Below are 13137 nucleotides of genomic sequence, written 5' to 3'. Positions count from 1 at the left end.
GTAATGCCTAATGTATTTAGTGTGAACTAGGCACATAATTATATAATACAAATATTTTTTCCAAAAAATAAATTAATAGAATGTTACTATATAAAAGATCTTGTTTTTCTTTTTTTACATGGTTGACCTTTTTGCATAGAGTGCCTTAAGAAAATACCCATTCAGTGTCACTCCAAAACCCATGCACTACTATATTAAAAGTCTTGCTACGGTAAAAAAAAAAAAATATAATATTTTATAACTTATATAATAAAGTAAATTATTTATTTTCATTATTATAAAATAATAAATATTAAAAACAAAATATTTTTATGGTAAACTATTTCAAAACAATATATGAAGTAAGGTTAATAAACCAAGTGTTTTAAAGGTTAAAGTTTATCCTTGTGATTATATGATATTATTATATAAAAAGTCTTGGAAAAAACTTTATATTTTAATATTATATCTATTTTATTTTGAAAAAATAATTAATGGAATAAATTACATTTTAAAATAAAAATTAAACAAAAAAATATATATTTTATTTACTTTTGAAAAAATATGTTAATAAAATCACCCTGCCAGGTTTTACAAGATCATTTCATTCAAGTTAGTCTATATAAGCTCAGAAGCCCGGGTATTGGCACTGCTTCAAATTTGATATGCCCCCAAAAAGTATTAATGGAGGCCATCCCAACATAACGAGTGAGACATCCATAAATAGAACGGAGTGAATACAGATGACAACAATGGCGGTGGAAGAGGCGAACTGTGAGAGGGAACTGCCAAAGGAGATTGAGATTGAGTGGGAAACCCCACTAAACCCTCCTAAGCCCGAGGATTACATCTTCTATGATGGTAATTTCCTTTACCCTCTACCATGCTTTTCTTCACATAAATACTCGATTTGTGTACTCTTTAATGGTTTAGCTGCTTTCATTTGCAGGTAGGCGAATGGTGCGGCCGTATTACTTTGAATTCATTGCGCACGTACGTAATATTCTCTGTAACAGATACACAACACACTCTCTTACGCAATCGCACTACTTAACTTTAAATTCAATGCACTATGCTTATATTGTTCGGCCCACACGGTGTGATCATCTGATGTTGCTGTTCATACAGTTGTCTCATTGTTTCAGAAGCAAGATTTTGGTCTTGTATTTCATGTCAATGCCAATTACTTACAACTCGTATTTCAGTTGAAAGCACTTTTAAGATGCCATGCTCATTTAAGTCGGGGACATTTGTTTCTCCCATTGGCCTTTTTTCTACCATAATTTTCTAGACAATACCTCATATCTCCTTAACAAAGGGACATTATAAAAAAATGCGGGGAATGTTTTCTTCATCCTGTCTACAAAGCGTACATAGCCCAAGACCTTTTTTATAGAAGGAGGCGGGGAATGTTTTCCTCATCCTGTACATAGCCCAAGACCTTTTTTTGAAGGCTGTCCCATGTCAAAAGTTTGTTCCGAACTAACCAGAAGCAGAATTCTGGCCATGTGTGGGGCCTTCATGTGGAAATTTCGAGAAACCATTTCTTAGTGAAAGTTCAGAAATTTCACCTTAACTAGATGGGGTTTTCCAGATCTATTTCCTGTGAACTTTCAGCCTTAGGGCTGAACCTGAAATAAAAATGATAGTAGTATATATTTCACTTCTCTCAACCAATTATACAAGGCAGCCCAAAACATGCAACGGACAATTGCACTTCAAGGAAATATGTTTGAAGTCTTTAGGGCACAAATCTCAACCTATAACAAATTTGAAAATAACTTATTAACAACAGATTTGTTACAACCACATATCTGCTCTCTTACCTTCTATATATTTGTCAAATCACTCAACAAAAGCTGCTAAATGTTCATGATAAATCAACATACCAAACAGCCCTAGAAACTACCAGTTCATCATCAGAATAAAAGTTGAAAATCAGATCTGTGAGTACATAAAGTTTGGATAGAAAAGTACACTTACTATACACATAGGAAGAAAGTTACAACTACATACCAACAAGTTATCACAAGTTGGTACCTTCAATCTTATCACAAGGTAGGGGTCTCCAATGCGTTCAAACCCCAAGTACGGTATCCAACATCAATAGCAAATCCTACCTGATGATACAAAGGCCTAGCAAGGCATCTCATCAAGCCATCTAGCTACAACACCAAGCTAGCATCAACACCAACAAGTCCACCCTTGATATATCTCCAAGTTTGCTTCACACAAGCTCTCCAAACAAAGCTCTTCAAATCTCACCTAAGGTTTCTTTGCCACAAACCCTAGGCATTTGTCACACAAGGATTCAAACCCTAGCACTGCAAGTTTCCTCTAGGTTTGCCCTCTCACAACCTTGGTGCCTTTCTCCCTTGCATAAAGACAAATACAAAGACTCAAGATAAGTTCATCTTTAGGATACAAATGATCTAATGAACTCTCACATACTTCTGCATGACTATCACAATTAAAGAGTCTCTTCTCCCTTTATATAGAATAGGCAAGGGAGGAAAGCAAAAGTAAAGTGGACCATGCCCACGAGCAACCTAATCTAATCCTCAAAATAAGGTCTCCATGTGAAGCGCTCTCTTTCCAATGTATACACATGTGAATACAATGCTCCCCAAATGGAGCACTCTTCAAACATGGGCTTTTAAGTGTCAAGCACTCCTCATCTCAAAGCCCCTCACTGTTGAAAATGTTAGCCAGAAAGGGTTCCTTGATTTGTGCCTTAATCAAAGGAACCACAACGAGTTTCTCCTTGAGCATGCACGAGTTCCTATGAGTTAGGATCTAATTCCTAAAAAATAGGACGAGTTCCTAAAATTTAGGGTGAATTCCTAAAAGTTAGGAGTGCAAGAAGCAGTTGACTAGTGCTAATTAGTGGAAGGTCGAGTTTATTGTCTTCTAGTGCGAGTTATTTTGGGTAAAGGACGAGTTGATTGAGTCAGGCTCCTAAATTATAGGAAGGATGAGTTAACACAACCAGTGAGCTTTTGTTAACTAGTCAATCAACAATTCGACTTTCCTCAAATAGAACTTGCTAATAATAGCCTAATCGAAGTGCTTGTAAGGAGGAACGAATGCACAATTTGGTCATTGTCTTGTGAGCACGAGTTGGTGAGACAAGGCAATAGAAATTACAGGTTGGTGCTTGTGTGTTGAGGCTTGTGTGAGTTTGATAGAGAGCAGATAGGGATCAACAATCTTGCAAGGGTTTCAAGCCTGGTTCAAGGTAGGAAAACAAGTTTGTTTTCAGAGTGAAATAAGTCGTATTTGTAGGAGATCTAATGCTAAGTTTTTATCAATAATCAAGCAGAGGGTTTTCCTAGTTGGGTTCCCTAGAAAAATATTGTATTTGTATTGTGTGATTGTGTTTATTTTTGTTTCTATTATGCTATAAAGTTTAGTAGAGAAATTTTATGTTTATATGAAAAGAAATTATATTTCAGATTGTTCATATTAGCAAATCAAAATTTCGTGGATTTTCTACACTCACTCTATAAGACAAGCATCCAAAGCTCCTCTTCAACATTAGTGTCTTAGGTCCATATACCACTGAAAGCAATACACCCTTAACCCATGTGTCCTCAAGTCAAGCGCTCATCCTTCTAAGGCATGCTAAGTGGTCCCAATGCTCCTTGGTTTAAGTGCCCTGCCTCATAGTTCCCAATGCGTATCCTCCAAGGTAGATCCAACACTCATACAAGCAACCATTGTCTTCAACACACGTACCATGTAGAAGACATTAATCTCGATTCCCACATAAGATAATCACCTCATCAAGAAGTATACCACATTTAGCAACAAATCCGAGGTCAATCAATCACATATAGAAATCTCTTCAAATGTCTTCAACCAAAAAGTCTTAGATATAACTAAGAGGCTAGGCTTTCATCATGCACCCCACATCACATGAAGGCACCCCCAACATCGTGTAAACACTTTTGGAGCAACCCAAAAGCTAACACTTCCTCTTTGTGAGGAAAATGTTTTCACCAACACTAGTCTTCTCCCTTTGAATCTTAACTAAACTTCACATCTTCAAATCTGAATTTGTTGTTGTCTTAGACTTGGTCATTGACACCTCAAAAGGAATGGTCACCCAAACATCATTCTCCTCCATCAAAGCATCACACATCCCTACCTCAAAACAACCAGAAGTAGCTAATGCAATATGGTCAATATATCTCCTAAGAGGTAAACTTGCCCTCATTGATGATCAAGGCACTCCTACATGCTATTGTCCATCTTGCAATGTTTGAGTAAGCCATCTTGGCTTCCTGCAGATTGAAGTAGAGGGTAAGGATGTATCTTTCCTTAGTTTCTCCTTGCCCATGTGTGGACTCAATTCTTCTCTTTGCCTTTGAACTAGAGTTTGGAACAATAACCTCCTCACTCCCTATAGTCACTAAAGGAGATATGTGTGATCTAGAGAACCATGCATCCTCATCGAACTTCAAATCTTGGCTCACCACAATCTTTTGCTGTATTGTAGATCCTATAAGCTTTAAAAGTCTTACTATCTCTGACAAAACATGATACTATCACGACATCTAAAACCTCCCTTCTGATATGGGCTTGACCACCAATGAATCTGAAGGAATAGAACCCTGGATCATTGGCAATCTACTGAACTTCAACATCCCTGTTATCAACTTCACAGGCCAAAATATTTAGACACCACATCATGAGCTATTTAGGACTTCGTGCAAATATGATCACCTCCTCATATGAGACCAATACAAGTGGATTAGATCTATCAAAATCATGAAGATATTTTTTTTCCCATATATCATACATCCTGAAATAGTGAATTACCAAGCTCAAAGTGTAAACAATAGCCCACACAAAGTTTCCAACAAACTATAAACAATTGCCGACAGAGGGGCCTTCAACAAATTGCAAACAATAGTCCACAAAGGACTTTAATTGTCTTCAACCAAAAAGTCTAAGGTCACGCAACCCACCTCACTTGAAGGCATCCCTAGTTCGGTGCAAACACTTTTGGAGCAACCCAAAAGCTAACACTTTGGCTTCTAATTTACTTTTCATTTCCATTTTTCTACCAGCTGGACACTCACCTTGTATCCCAAAGAGACCTTGTTTATTCCACCAACTTTGTTTGGAGCCCACACCATTGAGTCCCATTGTGCTCTTAATGTGATTACACCTTTCAACAATTTGGATTTGTACACTTTCCATCTCTCCATTCTCGCTCCAAACCAACCACCTCAACAATCTTCCCACAATCCTCTCTACTCCTCATCTGAAACATTTGAAGGGTGATAAGTGTTCCTTGGATGTAGATATTGAATCCTCTCTACTCCCAATCAAACACATCTGAAAGGTGATAACTGCTCCTTGAATGTAGATATTGGATCATATTTTGAGATAGCTTGAAATTTTGGGAACAACCAACCCAAGGTTTCGATTCCACTCTTACCTTTTGTCCATCACCTATTGACTAGGCAAGGTGGTCTCCTATGATAGAGTAGGCCTCCATCAATGCCTTCCAAAAAATAAACAACCATGAAGATTTATTTTCAGGTGCTCTGATCCAAGCTTTTGTTCTTGCTTGTGTAATGTATTTTTTCCTCATCACTTCTTGCCATAACCCTTCGAAAGCAACCATTCTCCATATCTCTTTTTCCAGCAATGCTTTGGAGAAAAGATTAAGGTCATCAAACTCTCATCCTCCATAAGACTATGGCTTTGTTAGGTACTGCCATTTAACCAAAGGGATGCTAACCTTGTCCTTCTTGCATGCCATAAGTATCTACATGCCTTCTCTTGTTTTTTTTAATGACACTTTTTGTAATTGTTGCCAAGGACCTCAAATATACAAGTGTTGCTTCGATGACACTTTTTAGAAGGGTGGGTCTACCCACCATGAATAGCCATTTGTTACACTAGTAACTGATTCTCATCTCTATTCTCTCATATAACCACATCCAATTCTTGATTGAGTAACCATTAGCCTTTAATGGGAATCCAAGATACTTAATACCATCATCGAATTGTATTAGTTGATAAGGTAACAAGGTCCAAATATTTTGATCATGTTTTACCTGATTTGAAAACAAGTTAGAGTGGGCGACTTGAGGTTTATTTACATTCCTATGACATGAGAAAAACCTTGAAGCATCCCTTGAATAAGATTGGCTTCTCTTATAGATCCATAACTAGAAAAAAAGTATATTATCAACAAATAAAAGCTGTATAACACTAATATCTCCTGCAATTCTTATGCCATTAAAACGTCCTTCCACATTGGATCTCTTTATTGTCTTGCTTAGCCTCTCAATTATAATTAGAATGAAGTGGAGATAGGGGACAAGCCTATCTTAGTTCCCAATAAGATTTAAAGAAACTTGTGATGGACCTGTTACCCACCACTTTGTGGGTGATATCCCCACGAGACATTTTCTCCATGATGAGCCTCAGTCGCCAGCCAATAGCCCCTTGATGCCTCCTACTAGCTCATTGTTGTTGAAGTTTCTAAGTTTACTTAGTTAGAAACCCTCCATGCACTTTATCTGATTTATTCCTACCTACTTGTTATTTTACTTAACAAATTATTTACAATGTAAATATTGAAAATAAACACTAGTGCATGCTCAACATATTACAGATCAGCAACTAAAGGAAACAGAGACAATCACACCATATGACACCATTATTTTTGGACTAATGTCCTCGAAAAAACCCAATGTGGGAAAACCGGTGCAGCTATCTGAGGGTTTTCTTATTAAGCAATATCAGAGTACAATCTGGGTGCCGAAACTGGCCTACCCAATAGAGAATTTCCTTGGCAGTAATACCTCTCAGTTTCTGACAAATCTCTTGGCTGAAACCCCGGATAATCCTTCCGACAGCTCCTCAGCACCAATCTGCCCTAGAAACCCCAGCGTCAGCCTCTCTCTGGACTGCGTCAGCCCCTCTCTGCCCAGCGCTGGCCCTACGTCACCCCGGATGGGTCTGCATCAGCCTTAGGAGGCCCTGCGTCAGCAACGCTGGCCTCTTTGAGGTTTTGCGCAACTCCCGGTTGCATCTGCGTGGCCCTGCGTGAGCCCTGGCTAGCTCTGCGTTACTCTCCTCGGCTACTGCGCTGCTCTCCCAGCACTATCTCTGCCTCTCTATCTCTCTGTATTCAAATGCCCCTCAGCTGCATCTCCCGATCACTAATTCTATCTCTCTTAGCAAACCTCGCTCTAGAGAATAGAATCACTGATCACTCTGGTGTCTTCTCCAAGCGACCCTCAAGCCTCCTCTTATACTTTCCCTGTTGACATATCAATGGCCGAGATTAAGTCCCTAATCAACGGCTAAATTAGATTTGACTTGATCCATGTCTTTTGGACCATTCTAACACAATTTTATATTAATACACATTAATATTTTATTTTCCCTAAGTTTAGACTTAAGGACTCCATTAAAAATATTAATTATTTTAATATTTCCTGAACTGTTTAGAATCTGCCCAAACCCTTTTTGGGTATTGGAGATCTTATGTGCCCCAACCTCTTCACCAAATTTCTTGGCTAGAGCACATCCATTGCTACCCCAAATCAACAATTATGCCATTTCTCTACCACCTAATCTAGCCATGTGGTCCCTCACCCACCTGTATTGATCGTATGTTTGAAGTTGGGCCTCTTGAATCTAAAGGTATGTCTTGTCATTTGGTAATTGAGTATTGGATTTACTTATCATGGATACTTCTGGGTATGGATTGATGGGGGGATTTGGCGGAAAGAGTGGGCTTAGTTTGTGCTCCTGCCCCCTTGATCTCTTTTGGTTGTTACCCTCGGATCTTAGTCTCGTGGGATCTCCTTTATTGACCATTTGGTTCTAGGATGGTACTACTTGGGAAACCCCGACTTTGGGTGCGTGGTCCCGCTCCTTTATCTGCACATATTACTCCTTATCTGCTCACTATACCCCCATTCATATTTTCTCCCACCTGGGTCCACATTCCAATTCTGGGTCCACATAGGGCTAGCTTCCCTATCCCCTTGCCCCCACCTTGGGTCAAGCCTAGAATGATGTCTTGGAGGTTGAAACAATTAAAAGAAAAAGTGAAAAGCATAAATGGCCACATTTAACAGGAAATTGTACCACAAAACGCAAAAGATGGCCGGGATGAAAATAATTAACACGTGAGCAAAAGCTGACACATGAGCTCTACCCCATCCATGGCCGTCACCCTGGTTCCATAGGCCTTAGATGAGTTTCTTCTATCATTCAAGAACCCATGATTTTCCTAACCCCTAGAGGGTGAATGAACCGCCCTACGTCAAAAGGGGTAATCACTGCTATATTATACACATCACGCTCTTGTTCTTTGAGCCCCGACTAGTTAATTAAAGAAAATTCATAAAAGGAAAAGCGGCATATAAAGAAGGGTGGAAAAATCAAGGTCGAGGCACCTCATGTACCACGACTGCTCCCTCCTATACACTATATAGCCAGGTGTGGGTTTCCCCTTATCTAGCTACCCCTAAGCCCCATTATGTGGCTTAGGGCTGCCCCTCTCATTGCCTATTCCATCTCACCTATTTGTCACTTGCCAGCCCCATTAGAAGGATGTACCTTGGACATACTATCCCCTCTAAGGGCAGAAACCACCTAATAAGGTACTTGGATGACCCCCTTTGGAGTTTTGAGACACTAGCACATGCACATGCCAAAGCCCACTATGGAAGGGCATGCCATTATGAAGTGCTCACTTTATTATCCATGGTTTGTAAGCTCCTTTACCCGATTAGTCTAATGACTGATTGTACTGGAAGCTTAAGCGACACATTGGATATTATACAAGATTGCAGGTGATTTCCATTTGGGTTTGGGTTCCCTATATGGGATCCTGACCCCAGATGTCCACATTGGCACATGTAGGGTGTGCATAGAGAGCCACAGGCTTCCACAGCAGCAGACAACAGTCCATAGATCTTCATGGATGTTCAAAGATTTCGAGCGATCCACTTTTGGGACGATGGTGACACGGTGGGTACACTATGCCCAACAGACCCCCATAAGAGCCCCACACTCTTGGCAAGTGTCCCAACACTTGTACGATGTCATGGCAGCATTCATTTCACCACCCGGACCATTGCAGAGGATCTACAGACATCTCTGATTCTTATGAAGTCCCATGGGGTCATTGATGTGCCTTCAGACCCACTGAGAGCACCACAGGTCTTCTACTTGGAGAACAAGGGGCCACCACCTTGTCCATCATATTCCGAGGAATTTATTCCTCAATATGGCACTTTAGGATGTTATTAAGCCTTTGGAGGGCCCTACAACATACATACATCATTATTTGGCTCGTTCTGAGGCTTGTTTTTACGTTATGAGCTAGTATGGTGGGCTTGTCATCATTAGGGGTTATTATTTGCACATTATTTTATCATTAGGAGCCCATAGGCTAATTCAAACTCCTTAGGAGGCTATATATTGATGTTAGATACATTCATTTGTATCATCACTTGACTTGGGATCTCTCTAATCATAGAGATTTTTCGCACTTTTTCCTTGGTGGATATTTTTGGAGATGGATGAATTTTGATGTATGGATTTGGGCTATTTCTCTTGTCTTGGAGCTTTATTGAGCAAACAAAATGCTAGTTGGATATACTCTATAACTTTGTAATTAAATTTTGATGCTATTATTCTTGTTGCTGCATATTGCTAAAATTAGGGCTAGTTGCTGCATTATCGAAATGTGGAATTGAGCATGTTTTAGCTAATTTAATGTATCGGCCAATGTTATATGAATGAAATGTCCTAAAGGTTTATTTATCTTGAGAAGGTTGCATCATTTGCTTTGAAGTATAAATACTTGAAGGTCATTTTTTTTTGGTTCAACATTGGGCGAAGTTGACTTTTTGAGCCTCCTTGATCAAGAAACCAAGTTCTTACTCATCATTATCCTTGACTCCATATCCCCAAGTGAACTAGGCACTGATCCCACAAAAAGGGTGATCATTTAAACCCCCTTTTAACCATTTTCCCCTTCTTCCCCAAGTCTAGCCCCATTAGGTCACCTAGGGCATCAATTTCTTGGGAATTGACCAAAGGAAAAAAGTTCGATCTCCTATAGGCAACTGCGCTGGTGGGTCCCCTTCATCTCCTCCAAATTTGAGGCAATTCTAATGGTGGAATCTCCGGGAATCCCAAACCCTAGCTTTAGGATCGAATTGTGCTTAGGCATCCCCAAGGCTAGACCTCAATAGGATCAATTCAACCTTTTGAAGAAAGTATTATTATTTGGTCCTTTCCCCTCACCTTGTCCAAAGTAGGAACATCATTGGTTGCTACATTCCATCCCTGAGCCTGGGTTGGGTCTACTTGGCCCTGTGTGGTCCCATTTCTGAATAAAGACTATTTGTCAAGGACCATTTGGAAATCCAAGTTTCCCAAGGATTATAGGGATTGAGAACCTAGTTTATTAGCCTATCCTCCCTCCCTCAACCCTCCAATACTCACCCCTTACCCCTGGTGGACCAAGTCCAGTGCTTAAAGAGCAAGCAAGTTCCATTCTTCACTCCATCCTTGGGAAAAGATTTTCAGGGTCACTTCTCACCTATCCATTGACATATACTTTACAAGTGATCCTTACACTACGGGACTCCTCCCATCGGTGGAAGTCCGTAAAGAGCAGGGAGACTTGGTAGTGGTGACAGTGGGCTAAGCCTCCACCATTGCCCTTAACCTAGCAGTTGCCCTCTTAGGAACCCCTTTAGGTCCCTTGCTTGTTTGAGTGGTAACAAGGCCCATTTCTTAGTTTAACATATGAGATCATGGAATAACAAGCCTCTATTTAGAATGTTGAAGTTGATGTGAATCGTTAGTAGCCTTAGATAGGTCCTGTTGTCCCTCAAATTATACACGCACCGCGATAACAACTCAGGGCGGGGGCTGTCACTCTGATCCCCGCCCACTCTGTTCTAACTGTCTCCCAACAACAGGCTATGGGGGTTAGTCCATATGGAAATGAAATGATGAAAGACAAGTTGGGAACCAACTTATCCGGGAGACACAGTTGAGTGGCCTAGCTACTTGGTTAAATATAGCAAGACTTAAGGATTTAATTAGATTTAGAAATGAGACCAGTGCCTCATGGAGTCAAAATTCTTTCTTATTACAAATTAAGACCAAGTAACCGGATGTACAACTGTGTTGATTTGGGGTAGCATCCGATGTGCTCTAGCCACGAAATTTGGTGGAGAGGTTGGGGCACATGACATCTCCAATACCTAGAAAGGGTTTGGGCAGATTCTAAATAGATCAGGAGATATTAAAATAATTAATATTTTTAATGGAGTCCCTAAGTCTAAACTTAGGGAAAATAAAATATTAATGTGTATTAATATGAATCTGTGTTAGAGTGGTCCAAAAGACATGGATCAAGCCAGATCTAATCTTAGCCGTTGATTAGGGACTTAATCTTGGCCGTTGAGATGTCAACAAGAAAAGTATAAGAGGAGGCTTGAGGGTCACTTGGAGAACACACCAGATGATCAGTCATTCTATTCTCTAGAGCGGGGTTTGCTAAGAGAGATAGAATCAGTGATTGGGAGAGCAGCTGAGGGGCATTGAGTACAAAGAAACAAAGAAGGCAAAGATTGTGCCGGGAGAGTAGCGTAGGAGCCAAAGAGTGTGACGTAGAGCCAGCAAGGGCTCATGCAGAGGCAATGAAGTGCTGCGCAGAGCACCAGAGGGGCCAGCGTGACTGACGCAAAGGCTCCCAGAGCTGACGCAGGGCCAGCGTGAGACAGAGAGGGGCTGACGAAGTCCAGATTAGGCAGATGCTTGGGTTGCAGGAGCAGTTTTGTGCTGAAGAGCTGTCGGAAGGATTTTTCGGGGTTTCAGCCAGGAGATTTCTCTCAAACTGTGAGGTATAGTTGCTAAGGAAATTCTCTGTTGGGTAGGCCAGTTTCGGCACCCAGATGGTACTCTGATATTGCTTAATAAGAAAACCCTCAGATAGCTGCACCGGTTTTCCCACATTGGGTTTTTCCAGCAACATTAGTCCAAAAATAATGGTGTCATGTGGTATGTTTGTTCTTGTTTCTTTTAGTTGCTGATTTGTAATATGTTGAGCATGCACTGGTGTTTATTTTCAGTATTTACTTTGTAAATAACTTGTTAAGGAAAAATAACAAGTAGGTAGAAATAAATCAGATAAAGTGCATGAAGGGTTTCTAGGCTAAGTAAACTTAGAAACTTCAACATGGTATCAGAGCGTGATTGCAGATCACAAGAGGACTAAAAGACATCAGCCAAGCGGAGCAATAGCAACAGAAAACAGCAGGTGACAGACGCTATTTCTAACAGTGCAGAAGCTAAAGAAGTGTGACGCAGAGCTAGCCAGAGCCACGTAGAAGAAGCTGGGAACTGCGCAGAGCCTCAGAGAGGCCAGCGTTGCTAACACACAGGGCCGACGCAGGGCATCCCAGCGCTGACGTAGACCCATCCGGGGTGACGCAGAGCTAGCGTGAGGCAGAGAGGGGCTGGCGCAGTTCACAGAGAGGAAGTCGCTGGGGTCGAGAAGGCTGCAGGAATATTGCAGAGTGGAGCTGTGAGGTACTATAGTCAGAACAGTACCTGACAGAGCAGGGCCAGAGGAGTTGTTACCGAGGGTTTCTAGTCGAGGAACTTGGATCAACAATGCAATTGCACAAGACGATCAGAGTAGGGGGCATCTTGACAAGCGGCAGAAGGATTTCCAGGAGGGAAATCAGGACTCAGAAGGAGTCCAGAAGAGAACTTCCAGATGGGAAGTAGAGACTCAGAGGAGTCGAACAGAGAACTTCCAGGAAGGAAGTAGAGGAGTGTCATGGCACTACACGGGGTAAGAGACCAGGATAGACTGGACGGAACATCGAACTTCGCAATCTGGAAGACCAGAATCTTATCAGTGCTTGACAAGAATCGTGTCAAGAACTTTGCCTTGAAGGTTATAGCTATCCCAGTCGACCCCAATGATAATGACAAGTACGAAGAGGCGATGGCGAGGGCCAAGTGCATTATCCTTAACAGGGTCAAGGATCATGTGGTACCACGTATAGTCGAGAAGGAAACAACAGTTGAGATGTGGGAGGCTCTCAAGAATCTGTACCAGCATACTTCTGTGCAGAGAAGAAT

The 13137-nt window shown here is 40.9% G+C and overlaps 1 protein-coding gene across 1 annotated transcript in view; it reads left to right on the top strand.

The window, feature by feature from the left end:
• Nucleotides 1-591: 591 nt before the first annotated feature.
• The window catches only part of LOC149200448 (Pseudouridine synthase family protein), a 395994-nt gene continuing 383448 nt past the window's right edge, over nt 592-13137 (top strand). Inside the window, exons 1-2 of the mRNA XM_089402743.1 lie at nt 592-840; nt 929-972. Of these exons, the coding sequence (XP_089258869.1) occupies nt 723-840; nt 929-972 (162 nt within the window). The 5' untranslated portion in view covers nt 592-722. The remainder of the gene's footprint in view (nt 841-928; nt 973-13137) is intronic.

Source organism: Pinus tabuliformis, chromosome 2_1 (genome assembly GCF_031772625.1).
Source record: "Pinus tabuliformis cultivar Carrire ecotype Pingquan chromosome 2_1, CPIR1, whole genome shotgun sequence".
Classification (NCBI taxonomy): Eukaryota; Viridiplantae; Streptophyta; class Pinopsida; order Pinales; family Pinaceae; genus Pinus; species Pinus tabuliformis.
Note: the sequence above shows the minus strand (reverse complement) of the source record. Positions and strands in the feature narration are given on the sequence as shown.